Source organism: Erpetoichthys calabaricus, chromosome 2, assembly GCF_900747795.2.
Source record: "Erpetoichthys calabaricus chromosome 2, fErpCal1.3, whole genome shotgun sequence".
Classification (NCBI taxonomy): domain Eukaryota; kingdom Metazoa; phylum Chordata; class Cladistia; order Polypteriformes; family Polypteridae; genus Erpetoichthys; species Erpetoichthys calabaricus.
The window spans coordinates 148,896,001-148,913,679 of NC_041395.2; the positions used below are offsets into that span (position 1 = coordinate 148,896,001).

At 38.2% G+C, this 17,679-nt stretch overlaps 1 protein-coding gene across 10 annotated transcripts in view; it reads right to left on the reverse strand.

The window, feature by feature from the left end:
• Positions 1 to 14,395: 14,395 nt before the first annotated feature.
• The window catches only part of mecom (MDS1 and EVI1 complex locus), a 553,785-nt gene continuing 550,501 nt past the window's right edge, over positions 14,396 to 17,679 (reverse strand). For all 10 annotated transcript variants that reach the window (XM_028794623.2, XM_051921896.1, XM_051921892.1 and 7 more), the window contains one exon: positions 14,396 to 16,113. In XM_028794623.2, coding sequence (XP_028650456.1) covers positions 15,979 to 16,113 — 135 coding nt within the window. In that variant the 3' untranslated portion in view covers positions 14,396 to 15,978. The remainder of the gene's footprint in view (positions 16,114 to 17,679) is intronic.

The following is a 17,679-nucleotide window of genomic DNA, read 5'->3' on the forward strand; positions in this document are numbered from 1 at the left end:
CCCCTCTGTCTAACTGCCTTGAGTAGTGAGAAAAGCGATAAATATAAATGTAATTAATTGTTATTATACTGGGTTTACCTACAGTAGACACATAAGGTTCCTGTCAGAGTCAAGGGTTGTCTCATTTGCTAACCATAGTACTCCATCAGTGCTCCATACTCACTTTCCATTAAACACCTACTTAGTGTCCTGGCACCTAAATCTTTCTGCCAGTTGAAGACTTGCCAAATGCTTACTTCCTGACTCAAAGCTCCTAGTATTTTGTGTGTAAAGAGCTTTTAAGCATTAGCAAATTACTACTTAGGGGCATTCCAAGGGGATTTTGTTGTCATATTAGGCAGCCCAGCATAGACTCTGCTGTAGAATGCCCAGGAGAAGTTGGGTAGTGTTTAGAAAAATACTAAATAAGGAAGAGTCTTGAGCCATTGTTATATGTGTTCAATCTTGGCCACCCTTTATTTGCACCTTTTTTGTGGAGTCCCACATTCTCTTTTTAATGCGGCGTGATGGCAAACTGAATTAATCATACTTCTACTTCATCTACTTCCTCTTCATCTTTTCCCACTTCTTTGTGGGGTTGATGTTTTATCTATTCCTTTCAATTGTTAAGTTTATTTACATAACACATTTGAATATATTTACATTTTTACCAATCAGCTTCAAACAAATGGAATACTCGTGAAACACACCTTTGAGTTAAGTATTATGTAAAGTCTCAAACTAGTTAAACATATTAAAAATTCTAAGCATAAGAATTAAGACTTTTTACATGTAAACTGCTATTAGAGAACAAAACACAAAGTTAAATGTTATGCAGGTTCTGTATATGTTTTAACTTTTACATCTAAAATGTGCTGGTACAGATGTCAGAATGTCCTAGTTAAACCGGCAGGCAGTTTAAAGCATCTTTTCTTCTTTTCCCGTACAGCACTCAGTTGGGCAATGTCTCCATGACTGTGACTGTGCCTGACTTTGTCTGCTATAAAAATCCCAGGACCACCCCAGAGGTTTATTTTCACAAAGACAGCTGCTGACTGGAGTTTTGTTTTCTTCCTCTCCTCCGCTGTCAACGGGCCATAGCTCAATGATAATGTTAATTGACAGATATTGTTAGGTTCCTTTGATGCTAACCATACTGTAAATATTGCCAGCATTCCACAAGAGTTGACTGTCATTTTTCACCATAAAATAATGTACTGTATCATGTAATCACAGCAGGTTAAACTGTTTTTCCGCATTTTTTTAATATATAATTTATTTCAAAGTTCAAACCTGTACAAAAAATAACTATTCAAAAACAATACATAAACAAGCAAATTCCTGTAAAATTGTGTTTGGAGTGATCTGTGTTGCATTATGGGATATTATGGTAAGATGGCAGTTAAAAATGAAATCCTGGCAACAGGGGCACAGAAGGGAAAGTTTGATATTGTACAAACATTAGAAAGTTTTCAGGGCGGCACGGTGGCGCAGTGGTAGCGCTGCTGCCTCGCAGTTAGGAGACCCGGGTCCTCCCTGCGTGGAGTTTGCATGTTCTCCCCGTGTCTGCGTGGGTTTCCTCCGGGCGCTCCGGTTTCCTCATATAGTCCAAAGACATGCTGGTTAGGTGGATTGGCGATTCTGAATTGGCCCTAGTGTGTGCTTTGTGTGTGGGTGTGTTTGTGTGTGTCCTGCGGTGGGTTGGCACCCTGCCCGGGATTGGTTCCTGCCTTGTGCCCTGTGTTGGCTGGGATTGGCTCCAGTAGACCCCCGTGACTCTATGTTCGGATTCAGCGGGTTTGAAAATGGATGGATGGATGGATGGATAGAAAGTTTAAATTCATACAGAGAAGCACAAACACAAGAAAGATGTGACCTAATAGTGAGGTGGACAGAAAAATGATTTTAGAGACCTTCAAAACATTTTATTAATTGTGTATTTTCACTGTAAAAAAAAACTAACAAAACAAATAGATAAATACACATAAACTTACATTTAAAAAGTCTGAGCTATCAAAATCAATTCATTTTCTTAGCATGCAGGACTATTGTTATGAATAATTGTTACATTGCTGTAAGGTCATAATGGCACAGAAAACTAAATTTGCATAAAATTAGCATATCTACATAAGGAACACCCCCTTCACAGTGCCACTGTATATTGTTCCTAATGGCTCCCACACCTTTGCAAAACTTAAAGATGGCCAGTATCTCATTTTTCTGGGTGTGCTGAAGGTTTTTGGTGATTATGGAAGCTGATTTATGGTGTTTTTTTGATAAACTGGTGAACTTGCAATATGACTGAAATCATCAAAGCAGCCTTTTCTTTTCCACCAGATCACAAGGAATAATACTACTAAATATTGAAACTGTATCAATGAATAAATAGTAACTGAAGTGAACTTTGAACAAGAAAAATTGCTTTGCAATTGATTTGTTTTGTACTGTGTAAATAAAATTTACTGTTATTAATAAAAAAAATGATGGTTTGTATGCTTGACGCCAAAAAGATTGGTAGCTGCATTGCTGGTCGTTTAATTGTTAGATTATAGACAACTTTTTTTCACAATGCCTTATAACTAAAATTATTGTAGTAAATTTACAGTAATTTACTAGCTACTGAATCACTGTATTGTTACAGTTAGCATATACACTGTAATAGTTCAGATACAAAGTACAAAGGAATGACACCACTCTGTCAGCAAGAAGGACTCCTTGCATGCCAAAGGGATGTCCCATTTCTTGAAGTTTATTCTGTGGTATTTTAAAGAGATCATTTTGTACCCCTGTACTATTTTCGTCAAGCATGCTAGACAACCTTGTCTCTCTATTATAATAAAAAAATCTTGGAAGACGAGACTTTTTATCCTGCGACAAGAAGTGATCTTTTGACGAGAGACACTTTCTTGTCCCGCAAGACGAGACTTTGTGGCAAGAAATTTAACCACACCCGGGGCCAGAAATAAAACACAAAAAGTAGATGACAAAGTGGAACATCGTAAAGAATTTAAAAATGTTGGTGCGATACACCTGCAGAGCAGGTTAGAAATAATGGAAGTGCGAAAATTCTAAAGTCTCAAAAAAAGGATAGTAAAGATCCCATTAGCGCAAACAAATGGAAATTATTACTCAGTGAAATAACGGAACAGCAAAAAGAGATCGAATATGTTGTTCGGATTTAAACTTTAAGGCGGAGACGTGTAGATTGTCTAATTCATGTTGCCATCAGGGAAAAGTAGTGTTTCTTCCCAATGCAGAGGCTTATCTGCGAGAATTAAAGGATTGAGAAAAAGAGAGAAAATGTCAAGCCCCGCTAGACAAGACTTTATGCAAAGAGATTTGGAAAAGTCCTGCCCACATCTAAAACATTTTCTTCCTAATGAAGAGGCCTACCTATGAGAATTAAAAGTTTTGTTGTTTGCGAGCGGCAGAGACGTGAAGTTGCTGGTGTGTAGCTCAGGCAGGGGTGTTGGTGAGCAAAGTGAGCAGGGGGAGAAGCCCCCTAGTTAATAACAATTATAATCATGATGTCCAAGTGGAAAGTCACTGTCTCCACATACTGGAAAACAACAAAGAAACCCTCCAAACCTTTGAACTAATTTGAACTTTGAACTTTGGCTTCTTCTGGTGAGGGCAGTATTGATGAACTTTCATTCAGAGTTTTTCTTTGTTTGACTACCCTCTGATGAATTCCCAGTAGTCCTCATGTCACTTGACAAATGCTATCATTCCAACCTGTCTTAACTCTGCCCCTCCATGCTGCTAATGGGGTCTGGTCTGTTGAAATGTGTCACACACAAGTTTGGTAGTAACCTGATGCCCTCATACCCCTCCAAGCTCCTGCCTGTTTCTAAAAGCATCTTCTGACTAAGTCCAGCCAGGGTACTTGGGTTATCCATTCCCAAGGTGTTCTCCATTGAACATTGGCCCAATGCCTAGATTCAAGGTGGTTAATGTTAGGCCTGCTTGAGTTAAGGATTACTTAATCAGAACCATCATGAATGTCAATCCAGGGAGGATGTGAAAAAATGCTATTTTTTAATACCTTAAACATTAAAAAAGAATAATTTTGAACCCTTGGATCTCAAGCTTCATTTTACAGCTGCCAAGCCAAAATCCTTTTTTAATGTTTGCTTGACCTTCCAAAATCTTGGGCATGATTGCTTCTAACTTGGGCTATTTGTGCTCCTTACTTACTGTTTGCATTACAGTTCAGGAGCTTTACCAGCATGTCGAATAAAACCATCCAATGGTATCAAATATCCAAATACAATACTGACAAATTGTTAGAAAAGAGCTCATTTTCTGTTTTTCTGTGACATATAGAGGACATTTTATGAGCACTTTATTGTTTTTTTTTTTTTTAACAGTGTTTGGAATCATTGCTTAGCAGCTGCTGTCATTGTACACAGCCAATCATAAGCCCAGGTTATCTTGAACACACAAACTCTTTATTGAAGAAGGGTTAGCAGTGCTGGGGTAGAGGTGAGCCCTAAGGCTTCTGTTCTTAGACCCCACAAGACTGGAATCTCCTCTTTAAACAGATTAGGGTCGCTTCAAAAACCACTACATGTTACGGGCAACAGCGGATGAAGTGTAGAAATGAACACTGGACCTGGGGCAGTCCAAAACAGGCCACTATCAGTCATGCAATGACCCTCATCCATTCCAGGCCAACTCAGCCTTACAAGAAGGAAAGCAGAGTACCTATAGAAAATCACACACACACACACACACACGTAGGAAGGATGTGCAAACCTTGCCTGATCAATGGCTTTTATCCAAGACCAAGGTTACAGTTTTCTGTTCATGTGAAAGAATAACAGGTGAGTATTAAACAAAATTGCCTTTTAGCCAAGAAATCTGGGTTTGCTGTCCATCATTGGGAGGGAGGGATTTCAACGGGTTAAGCCCTTTACATATTGTGCTAAGCCCCAATCTTTTATTTACCCACCTCTCATTTGCCACAATAGTGCTTTATTTTTACTGCTGTTGAACCACCAAAGCCAAATCACAACAATACATGTACATCAATGTACTCGAAACTCACAGGGGAAAAGATTAGCTTAGAAGTTTAAAGACGCTTAAGTGTACATTTTAAACACATCACGAGGAGGAAAAAGATGTGGCAAAACATAGACAAGCAGCAGTTATTTAAATCAAAAACTGATTAATGTATGTTTTGAAGTTAAATGAGAGTGCAAGAACTTTGAGAGGAATGCCCCATGACACCTATAAAAGAGGATAAGACTCTGATACCATCAAATCCTAGACATACACCTACCCATTAAGCTGAACGTTTTCATTAACTAAGCATTTCCCTCCACTATATTTGTCATGGGCCCTAGCCATCCTAGTTGGGGCCCTGTTGTCTCTTTATGTATTCCTTTTAAACATTTTTTCTACCAGAGGGGAAAGTCTAAGAATATTACACACAAAGATTCGTTTCAGTACTAACAATAATTATGTAATAAATGGCAAATAAGTTTAAGGTTATTAATTTTTGGCATTCTATTATTTATAATTACGTTTCATCATTCTGCCTTTCCGGGTGGACTATCATGGACCTGTTGTTGATGATTTTTTTTATGTAGTGCGATTATTCTTTATCACAGCTAATACAAAGGATTATGGCAGTAGATTTTTTTTAATATCTTTTATTGAATTAATTAAAAGCATGTAACGTTCCATACAATCAAGTGAAACTTAACAAACCTGCATTCAATTCAACCCCCCCCCCCAATAATGAGAAAGAGAGAAAGGCCAACAGCCAAAGTAAAAGTTTGAGAGTAGTAAAGGGAAAAGAGTCCTTCTCCCCAATATAAATGCTTATTGTAAAATGTTATTGATTAGATCCTGCCAGGTTTTTAAAATGTTTTCAACAAATCCTCTAAGTTAGATTTAGATTTTTTCCAATTTCACATAGTATATAACATCAATTACTCCCTTACTTAAAAGAGGTGAGTTAGGATTCTTCCAGTTGAGCAAGATAAGTCTATGTGCCAGTAGTGTAGTAAAGGTGATTTCAGTTTGTTTGTCCTTCTCCACTTTAAGCCCATCTGGAAGTACACCAAACACAGCCGTTAGTGGATTAGGAGGGATTGTGACACCAAGGCTGTCTGATAGGCATGCAAAGATTTTGGTCCAGATTGATGTTAATTTAGTACACACCCAAAACATGTGGCCTAGTGAGGCTGGGGCTCGACTCCGACATTCACAGGTTGGATCTTCCCTGGAAACATTTTGGACAATTTTAAATGAGATTAAATGTGCTCGATAAATTCCTAAATCAAACCTACATGATTCACATGATGGGATTTGAAAGAGTTAGTCTCATAAATAGCTAAGACATCTGCCTTCATTCCATCATCTCAGGGGGCTGCATGGTGCCTAGGCGGTGGTGGTGGCACAGATCGTCACCACAGAAGAACCAGAGAAAACAACAGAGAATTGTGGATATTAGTACAAATTGCTAATAGTATCACTCTTTTTAAATGTTTTGGTTTCCAGGACATAACTCAGCTACTTGCACACGATGGAGAGTTGCACTGAGGTCAACTTATTAGTACAAATACAGCTAAGCACCACACTTAACAGAAACCTTTAGCTGAGATACATTTGGCAGGAAAGTCATGTGGTGTGCAGTTTTTAGTTGACAGTTCCAGTTATGTGTTAACAATAATGGTGAAAATGCCCAAATATTTTGACGCTATTAACATTTGTTTGTTCATAGCATCCATTCAGTTTTCATTAAAAATGGCAGTTCTTTGCGCTAACATTTTTTTAGTCCCCTGTTTAGTGCCTTGGTATTTCACTCTCTAATCTTTTTAATCTAGCTCTGCATCACAGATGCCTAGCAGCATCAGCCACAATCTATCAGTTCCAGTCCATGGTGGGCCACACAGGGACAATCTGAAATTACCAAATGCTGCTTTTTGGGACGTGGGAGAGAAACGAGAGTACCCAAAGAAAAATACACACAGTGTGGCTGCAAAGTGAGCCTGCATGGACCACACGAAGTTGCACTGATCGCTGCCACACCTTGCTCCCCTTACCACCTACGACTGAATCATAATTGTCTTGAACTTCAGTGATTCATAATCCTGCTATGTAAGCTGTTGCTTCTGCAACACGTAAGTTCAGGCCTTCTTCTGAATTGCTCAATAAGTATTTTTTTATTTATTAAAATGTTGAGACATGTTGAGACATCCTGTGTGTATATAAATAGAAAATTTAAAAAAAATCAAACCTTAATATATGCCATTGGAAAAGAAAACAGGGCTCTGTGTTGAATTCCTCCACTATAGATAAACTGTTGACCCCAGCTAAATATAAAAGTGAAAATATTGCTAAAAGTGGATGTGAAGCATAGCAGAAGCAGGAATGTTCCACTTTAGAGTTTGAATGCATTCTGGGTCTGTAATGCATCATCGGTTAATGGTACAATCAGAGCTTTAAAAATATGTTACTAATCTAATAAATAGCTCATAAAGAATAATTAATATAGTTAGGTTGACAGGTTTGAATTTATCTTTTCTTGCTTGTGAGTTAGAAGTGTGTATGAGAAGTACTTTGAACAGCTAAATAAACTGCTCTGTTATACCTCTTCTAGCTACTTGCGTATCTTAAGTGAAAAAAAAAAAAACAGAAATCATTACATTGGTACTTTTAACTCACTTTGCTATACCAACATAGCACCTACACAAGGACAGGGATTGTATAAGATGGATGAACGAAATGTTTTTGTGGCATTTTGGCATTATGACTTGCTGTTTCCTAAAGGCAAACCCTGTTTAATTTACAAAAAAAAAAAAAAAAAACGTCTCGGGCAAACAACGGCATTACCAAACAAAATCAGGCTGTACCCTCATATCTTCTCTAGTGGCATTTCTGGGTAGGTCAGGCTTAAGAGGAGTCCCTGCCAGTTAGACACTCGGGTCCAAATGAGACACCACCTTCCAGGGACGTCTCCCGTTTATATCTTCTGGACCGAAAGCAATGGGGCTTCTCAGACACTGTTGCCCACTAGGGTCAGTTTCTCAGTGCTGTGAAGGGAAAAGGACCACATACCTTAGGTTAGCCTGGAAGGCAACCCTCTGTCACACATGCATGACAATGCTTATGCTGTTTATACTGTATTTATGAGGTGTAGTGATAAAGGGATAAGACAAAGTATATGAGTCAGGTGGAAAAGTTTGTTTCTTGTTGCAAAGAGAATTGTTTACATCTTAACAGATCCTAAGCAGCACATGCATTCTGAAACGTCTGTCATTTCTTTGGAGTATACATTGAGCTCATATTTCTGTGCCTAAAACAAATAAAGTTAATGCCTTGATTCCTCAGGTTTATTACTGTTGCACTCTGCAAGCAGGTCCTCCAACTCTGAGTTTGGTGGCAGGATTGGCACTCCAGTCACTGTAAAAAAAAAACCTCACACTGTTCAGTGTGGTATTGAGGTGTCCCCGTTGCACCTGGGTGGTTTGCCATGTGGTGGGTGCGGCAACGAGCTATAATCAGCACATGCTCCTAACCTCCTCATCCTCCTCCTCCTTAACATCACAAAAACCAAAGAACTGATTATTGACTTTCGCTGCACCAAAGAGCCTCTATGTCTGGTCATTATTCAAGGAGTGGATGTAGAGGTGGTCCACTCCTACAAGTACTTGGGGATCCACATCAATGACAGGTTGTACTGGTTCCAGAACAAAGAGGAACTACAAAAGAATGACTCTTCTTCCTTGGGAGATTGCTTTCCTTTAATGTGGGTAGTGACATCCTTCACTTTTTCTGTGCTGTGGTGTCCTGGGCTGGTAACATCACTTCAACAGAGGCACACCAAACCAACAAGCTGATTAAGAAGGCAGGTTCACTTATGTGATGCACTCTGTGCCCCCTGGAGGTCACAGGAAAGGAGAGAATTAAAACAAAACTGAGTGCCATTATGAACAATGCTGCACATCCTCTCTCTGACACACTAACACTGAGAACTTTCAGCCAACAAATCATTCAGTAGAAGTATGTCAAGAAACACAATTGGGGCTCCTTTACATCAGCAGCAATATGTCTACATATGGCTCACTGTGATAGCCATGTCAGAAGTTTTTTTTTTCTTTTAAATGTTCTTGTTTTATAGACATTCCAGTTGTGTGTGCAGACCAAAACATGGGTTTATATTTATTTATTTCATTACTTAATCTACCTATATATTTATTTAAAGAGACTTCTGCAAGAGGCCAAATTTCCCTCTGGGAATAAAGTTCTATCTATCTATCTATCTATCTATCTATCTATCTATCTATCTATCTATCTATCTATCTATCTATCTATCTATCTATCTATCTATCTATCTATCTATCTATCTAGTGAGGAGTAGGGAAAGTGAGCCCCAGGCCCTCAAATACGGCAACACCAACACAAGTCTCAGGTTCAAATATAATTTATTTTAACAAATACCTTCTCCAACAACTTCTTTGTATACCTTAAAGAAGCACCCAAATACAATTCCTTTCTGTTCCTCTCTCTTCCTCTCCTTCCATTCCTCCAGGACAGCTTCATACATTGCATCCTGCTTCTAATTTCCTGAGGTGTGGTGTCAGACACCTCTTATACAAGACCCAGAAGTACATCTAGTGTTACAGCACTGCATGTTGCAAGCACTTCCAGGTCAGTCAGAAGTTCCTTAAAGTAGGGGCAGTCTGTCCCTACAGCTATCCCTGTTGCACCCATAGGACCTAGAAAAGCTGTCTTATGGGACTGCAATTGCCAGCCTGCCCTGTGGGTATCATGCAGGAACCATAGCCCAAGGAGACTGCCAACTATTGTATCAGAGGAGAAAATAGTCCATGCAGGTGGTCTTCCTCTGTCCCTCCATTATACTGGCCTCTTGACTGGGTAAGGAACCTTGAACCACTCGGCCAGAATTTCATGCTTGGAGTCCTCTCTCCCACTTGGACAGAGGTAGTGGTGCTGTAAGAATTATGTTTCTGGACTTCTCTAGCGCCTTCAACACCATCCAACCTCTGCTCCTTAGTGACAAGCTGACAGAGATGGGAGTAGATTCATACCTAGTGGCATGGATCGTGGACTATCTTACAGACAGACCTCAGTATGTGCATCTCGGGAACTGTAGGTCTAACATTGTGGTCAGCAACACAGGAGCGCCGCAGGGGACTGTACTTTTTCCGGTCCTGTTCAGCCTATATACATCGGACTTCCAATACAACTTGGAGTCCTGCCACGTGCAAAAGTTTGCTGATGACACTGTTATCGTTGGCTGCATCAGGAATCGGCAGGAAGAGGAGTATAGGAACCTAATCAAGGACTTTGTTAAATGGTGCGACTCAAACCACCTACACCTGAACACCAGCAAAACCAAGGAGCTGGTGGTGGATTTTAGGAGGACCAGGCCCCTCATGGACCCCGTGATCATCAGAGGTGACTGTGTGCAGAGGGTGCAAACCTATAAATACCTGGGAGTGCAGCTGGATGATAAATTGGACTGGACTGCCAATACTGATGCTCTGTGTAAGAAAGGACAGAGCCGACTATACTTCCTTAGAAGGCTGGCATCCTTCAACATCTGCAATAAGATGCTGCAGATGTTCTATCAGATGGTTGTGTCGCGCGCCCTCTTCTACGCAGTGGTGTGCTGGGGAGGCAGCATAAAGAAGAGGGACGCCTCACGCCTGGACAAACTGGTGAGGAAGGCAGGCTCTGTTGTAGGAACGGAACTGGACAGTTCGACATCCGTGGCAGAGCGATGGGCACTGAGCAGGCTCCTATCAATTATGGAGAATCCACTGCATCCACTAAACAGTATCATCTCCAGACAGAGGAGCAGCTTCAGCGACAGACTGCTGTCACTGTCCTGCTCCACTGACAGACTGAGGAGATCGTTCCTCCCCCACACTATGCGACTCTTCAATTCCACCCGGGGGGGTGGGGGGTAAACATTAAAATTATACAAAGTTATTGTCTGTCTGTATACCTGCATTGTTATCACTCTTTAATTTAACATTGTTCTTTATCAGTATGCTGCTGCTGGAGTATGTGAATTTCCCCTTAGATAGATAGATAGATACTTTATTAATCCTATCTATCTATCTATCTATCTATCTATCTATCTATCTATCTATCTATCTATCTATCTATCTATCTATCTATCTATCTATCTAACAATAGTTATATATACAGTACATACATGTACTACAACAATAACATATCCACTTTCTAATCCTGTTGAAAAAGGGAAAAATAAGAATGGCACACAGTAGACAAAGCTACCAGGTGACCTCCACTGATAACACTCGGTCAACTGAACATTGACCTCTTGGAGACACCTGGAGTACTCAAAAAATAATAAATGCCGAAAGACAAGAAAGTCCAAATTTCACACCCATAACAGCACATGTACCACCTACGGTTCATGTCATAGTTTTGTGAAGCCACACACTGCAGTAAATCCAAAAAATGAAAAGTCAAAGAGAGCAGTTCAGTATGTTGGCTGTGCTAATGAACATTCAAAAAGTAATTTCCTGATAAAGCATCATAAGGAGTACAATTCCTCTGCTGTTTGCTACTTAAAAAAGTTATGAATGACAAAATGATAATGAAGTTGATGGAGTTTAAATTTTGAAAATTAAAAGAAATACATATATGAAATAAATTGTTTTAGAGAATGAATGGTTGCAGATTAGACTTATATCCAGTATTGGACATCTTGTGTGGAATTGTATTCTATAGTGATTTTGTCTTATTTAGAGAAGATCACCTAACTGTCATCAGTAGTGTTCCTTTTAATTTTGTCTGTATTGAGTTTGTGAAAAGCAGTACGATACATCCTCCTGTCCATCCATTTTCAGAAACTGCTCGATTCAATGTCAGGATGGTGGGGAGTCTGAGCCCCTCCAGGCTGCATCATGGACAAGCATGACCCATTGCTGGACAGGGCCCACTTAATGACACAACTATGGCAGGCTAATTTACAAAGGCCATTTATCCTACTTAGAATTTATGTCTTTGGAATGTGAGAGGAAATCCAGAGTGTCCAATGAAAGGGCCAAGCAGATCCATGAAACACTGCATGCCACTCTGCAGTATAGGCAAGAGTCAGCTCTGTACAGATAAACAGTGTGAAACAAAGGTCTTCTAGATAGACTTATAAGTTAATAAAGTAAAATTTGCAAACATTCCAATAGATAATCAAAATAGAATTCCACAGTAAACAGGTTGGGATTTCACAAAGCTCTGAAGTTAACCCCCACACACCTTTGTGATCCACAATACAGTACATTAGTACATTATTGTCATATCACTTACATAACATTATCTCTCTCTGTTACTTGGTTTTGAAATTATTATCTGCACTTCTGCTGGGATGTCTACACCTAAACATTGTGTAGGTGTGTTTAGAAAGGGTGGATGTAAAGGATTTTTTCTTATATTACAATTGCTCAAGATATCTTCAAATTAATAAGCTCCGATTGGAAATTGTGCCCAATCCTGCCCTGACATTAGCGTTTCTTACCTGGAAATTCTTATCTTGTGTTTGATTTAGTTAATTGTAGGATGTTGTTACATGGTTTTCCACCTCAGTTTTCGCCTGAATTGTCTCTTCTGAGCACAAAGCTGGTATGGAGGTAAAAGGACGGAGGATGTTTTGAATCAGGCAAAACTGTCAGGATTTAGTAGATAAAAGAATATACAAATTCATTTTTAGTGTAATTGACGATAAACTGGAGACTACTAAAAAAAGAAAAAAGCAGACCATGTCAATGGTGTGCTCAGAAAGTCATGGGCTCAGATTCACAGCAAATTACTCACACCTTGAGGTTGCCTTCTAACTATTGCTGCACACGTAAAACTGTTCACACTGTGGATAGTGTTATATTGGTGGGACTACTATGTCACAGATCTAGCGTCCCCCAAGTTTGAATCCCGTGCCTGGCCTCTCTCTGTTTTTGCAGAATTTGTGCATTCTCTCTGCATTCTCATCTATTTTCCTCCTTTTGCTTCAGTTTTCCTTCTACAACCCTAAAGAGTTGCTAGAATTGCAAGTTACGTTATCTAGCAACTCTAAATTAGCCACTTAAGGGTATATACAGATGTGTGCCCTGTAGTTACTGACACCCTGTCCAACGTGGATCCCCTGATTTGCAACTAATGCTGGAAAAAGTGCAGACGTCTGGCAAATCCTAGATTGAAAAAAACAGGTTTCAAAATTTGGTACTCATTCTCTTATTAATAATACAAGAAAATTAGAACATTACAAAAACAATTGTTAAGAATAGGACATTCTACCCAACACACGTTGTCAGTTCTATCCAACTAATTCCTCTAAAATAAGACCAAGCTGAGATTTGAAGGCCCCTAAAGTCCTACCGTCTATCAGACTACTTGGGTTGCGTATTCCATGGAATGGGTCCATAACAGCATTAATTATTTTTAAAGATGATAGAATAGTCTAAACTGTAGGTCCTCTACAGTAAAAGCAAATTGTTTATCAGAGCACTTACACTAAGTACTGGGTTTAGGAGTTCAAAGGATGCAAATATTACAACTTGAGAAATGACATTTATTTATTTTATTATTTGTTACTTAAGGATAAAGGGTTCAAGGAGATTTGTAAAAAGTATAGATTGTCAAAATGAATCAATCTGAAATTGTCAATTAAAAAATCCATTCAACAGAAATTATTTTTGAAATTGCATTAATGTACACAGAGTGATCAATTGGAGCCTGAACATGGAAAGGGTAGTTTTTATAAAATGGTCCGTATATTAAAATATGAATTTCATGTTTATAGTGTAAGTCTCTTGTTTCAAAATTAAATTGACATGAATAGAGAGAATTCCAAAAATCAATTATTATAAAAAATAATCACCATTCAAACTCCCTTCCAGGTTCAAACTCATTTAGAATAATGCTCATTATCTTCTAGAACATTAAATGATTGAATACACATGTTATATTTATCTTAATGGCTTTAATTTGGTGTGTTATTAAAGTAAAGATCATTTTTCATGCCTTTCTTAATGTGCAAGTCTAAACTTTCCTAGCAGTCACTGGAGTTAAAATACACAGCAGGTAGCACTTCAAGATCCTTCTTTAAAGAAATCCTGGCAATTCGGAATATCAAATGCATTTCCATCTAAGTGGTGTTGGTGGGTTCTGTAAGTCCCCATCAGTGCTGTCTAGATGACGCAATGTGCGAGTGGTCTTGTTCCAGTCTAGCGTGTCGCTCAGTACTACTCTAGAACTAGTTCAGTCTGTTTCTGAACAGGATGAGCATATTCTGAAAGTGGAGGGATGTAGCGCAAGTCAACAGTTACAATAATAACAAAACTGGGAATACAGGCAAAGAGTATTAGGGAGCCTAGAATACTTTGGAAAACTAACAACACATCCAATACAAGTCTTTAAATTCACTTTTGTATTTCTTTATTTTTTTTAGTTCTTCCTCCCTTAGTATTGTACTGAAATGCATTACAGTTACATTGTACAAAGCATTTAACAAAGTACCTCAACTTGCTGATTATTTTAAAATGAGATTATAAACAAAGAAGAAAAACAAACAAAATCAATCTGGTCCCTTCACATAGGGTGAAATAAATGAATATAATCTGTTATTTTATTATAAGATTGGCACACTTCATTTTACAAAGAGGATTAATATGAACATAACGTCACACAAGCTTGCAGACAACCAGAAGAAAATATCAGGTACATTTCTTATCAGAGGAATCATGCTGTAATGAAATTGTACCTGATTTTTTTGTTTACAAATTGAATCATATACCAATATTACTTAAAAAACAAACAAACAAACAAACAAACAGAAAAACAAAACAAAAAAAAAACTAATACCTAATTATTATTCAGTTTCAATAAAAAAGTAAAGAATGGATGGCGCTGAACACTATTTGGCACTCTTAATCTAGCAAATCAATTAATTTATGAATAAGGTCCCACCTAAGAATTTGTCACCTTTTGGTGGACTGGAACAGTGCTATTCAATAAACAAACTACAGTTTGTCAAGAAATAAATATACCTCTGAACATACAAAGCAATGGAAAAAACAAAAATATGATTGTCTAAAAGTAAAACAAAAGAGAAATGAGTCACCTAGTCATCTAGTTTAAGACTATTTAGTGGTATTCTGAAGAACGGTCATAAGGTCTTGAATGACTTGAAATTCAAGGACCACTATACTTTACGTTTTGTAAAGAGTGCAGGTTGTGTTTTACACATTTCTGAAAACACATTTCTGTTTTTTTTGCTTTACATGGTATGGAATTCTACTTTAAAAGATACTAATTTAACACAGTGCTTAAATTGTGCAAAACCACACTGCTTTGCAATTAATTTATGAACAATCAGATTGATTCTGTCTTTCCAATGGCAACACTGCATAAATATTGGTCCAATTGAGAATTTAGAAATCCATAGTGAAGTAGAGCGGCACTAAATTTCCTTTGGCCACAAATGCCTATTTCTTTTACACAACTACAGTATCTGCCACCTGCATTTGGCACAATTTAAGAGCTGTTTGCATATTAATCACCAGTAACTATAAAGCTACATTCCTGAAAGAAAAGAGAAATTACACTTTAAATACAAATGAAAATATATAATAATTTTTACAAAATCCAACAATTGCAATTTTCACCCTTTGCAGTGTGAATTTTTATACAAAATCATTCAGTCTTGAGTGCTTACATTTAATATACTTCATTTCATTTGCTAAGATGGAAGACTCAACTTAGTTTTTGAACGCAAGAATATTTTCAATGAAATTGCTTTATGCCACATTGATGTTTGAAACCAGCAGCTGCCTTTGCTGTGCAAAAAAGAAATATATTGGAATAAATATAATTATTAATTTATGGTCACAACTTTTTGGGTGACCCTGCAAGTGTATAAGGCATTCTGCTCAGCAGTCTTTCAGAGCTCCTGCGTTCGTGCTGGACTTGGTCCCATGTTTGCCGTTCTTCACATTGTCATACATGACTGAGTGACTGAATAGCATTGGATTCAGCAGTAGCTCTGCTCATATTATGCCACATACTGGCTGATGCATGACTGGCAGGGTGAAGAGAATCCTTGTCTGCCAGTGACAACATCATAGCATATGCCTAAAGAAGAAACAAAAAATGAGAAACACTGTCAATTTGGGAATTTGGAAAGGGGTTTAAGAGGCTGGTAAATAAATAGATTGCCATTTTTCAAATGCAATAGCCACTTCTTTGTCCCATTCTAATTATGCTACAAAGCTTACAGTAGACTCTTCAGTTTCATACACCTCACTTCATTTTTGGTTTCAGTGATTTATGTCCTATACAAATAAAAAAAATTAAAAAATACTAGTAGAAAACCTATAAGGACATGCAGTGGATGGGCAAATTCCAAGCAGTCAGTGCCCAGGACAAGATTCAAAACAAGGCCCTTGGAGTTTTAAGGTCATCCCAAGTTCAGTCCTGTTTTTCCCTCAGGTCTGGCTTATAGTCTGTTGCTGCATGTTGATGTCTTAATCGGCGTTTTGATAAAATGGTTAGATGTAATTGTTATGAGATATAAATGCATTCTAGTTATGGTTTCTATCTAAAACACAGAGTTGCTGAAATAGACTTGGTCTTCATGACCCTCAGATTAGTTTAATTAGGCTCAGAGAATGGATAGATAGAAGTTCTCTCTTCATCAATAAACACAACTCAAATGAAAAGCAGTGGAGAGACAAAAAAAACTATGAAGAAAATGATTCCTTGAGCCTGCTTTTATGCAAAACACAGTAATCAATATATTGTATGGTAATATAAACAATATTTGCAGTTAGAATATACTGTTTCAAGGTGGGGCATTTTCTAGACTTTTTTGGGCTCTAAGCAGATACTTTTCCTTTACCACCATCAAAATCATATCCAATACACACACACAACAAAAATATGTAGTTAACTCCTTTATCGTTAACCCGAGCTTTACTCTGGCTTGGTATTCTATTCAAATATGGTTCACACTGAGTCGGACTTGGGGTGATGTGTAATGATCCAATTACAGTGTTAAGCCCAAAAAACTCTCAGGACGGTATTCTGCTGCCATCCAGTGGATGAAATAGCATCATGCTGCATAACATCATGATTATTTCCATGCATTCTGCCACTTTATAGTAACTCTATGATAACTCATTAATATTCATGAGTGGGGTGCAGCCTTTGACCAAAACTACAATGGCAAATGAAAATCCGTAAAGCCAGTTTCAAGCCAGCTCAAACTGAACGATGGTGATTACATTGTTGTCAGATATTGACACAAACAGTGAAACTGACTCCTGCTAAGTTTCAGTGATGTTTGGATTTGGTGTCGGCTTCATAAAATTGCTGATAATCCTGCACCTCCTTGTTGCCCAATTACAGGTTGAACTGGTGTAAAGATGTCTTTTGCTCATGATTATCTGGACTGCTTATGACTTTTTGATGATAGTCTAGGAGATAAAATAGATCTTGAAATGGACCGCTATGGTGAGCAGTGTCGGAAAAGTCATTGTAAACCATTTGCTTGTTGCTGGACCCTATGCTGACCAAGGTTACTGTACAATGATAGACAAGTTCTATACTTTATCTGAACTGTTAGAAATATTATTGCAAAGAAATAGTGATGCATATGACACTGTACGACCAACGCGTCACGATATGTCTGGTGACTTT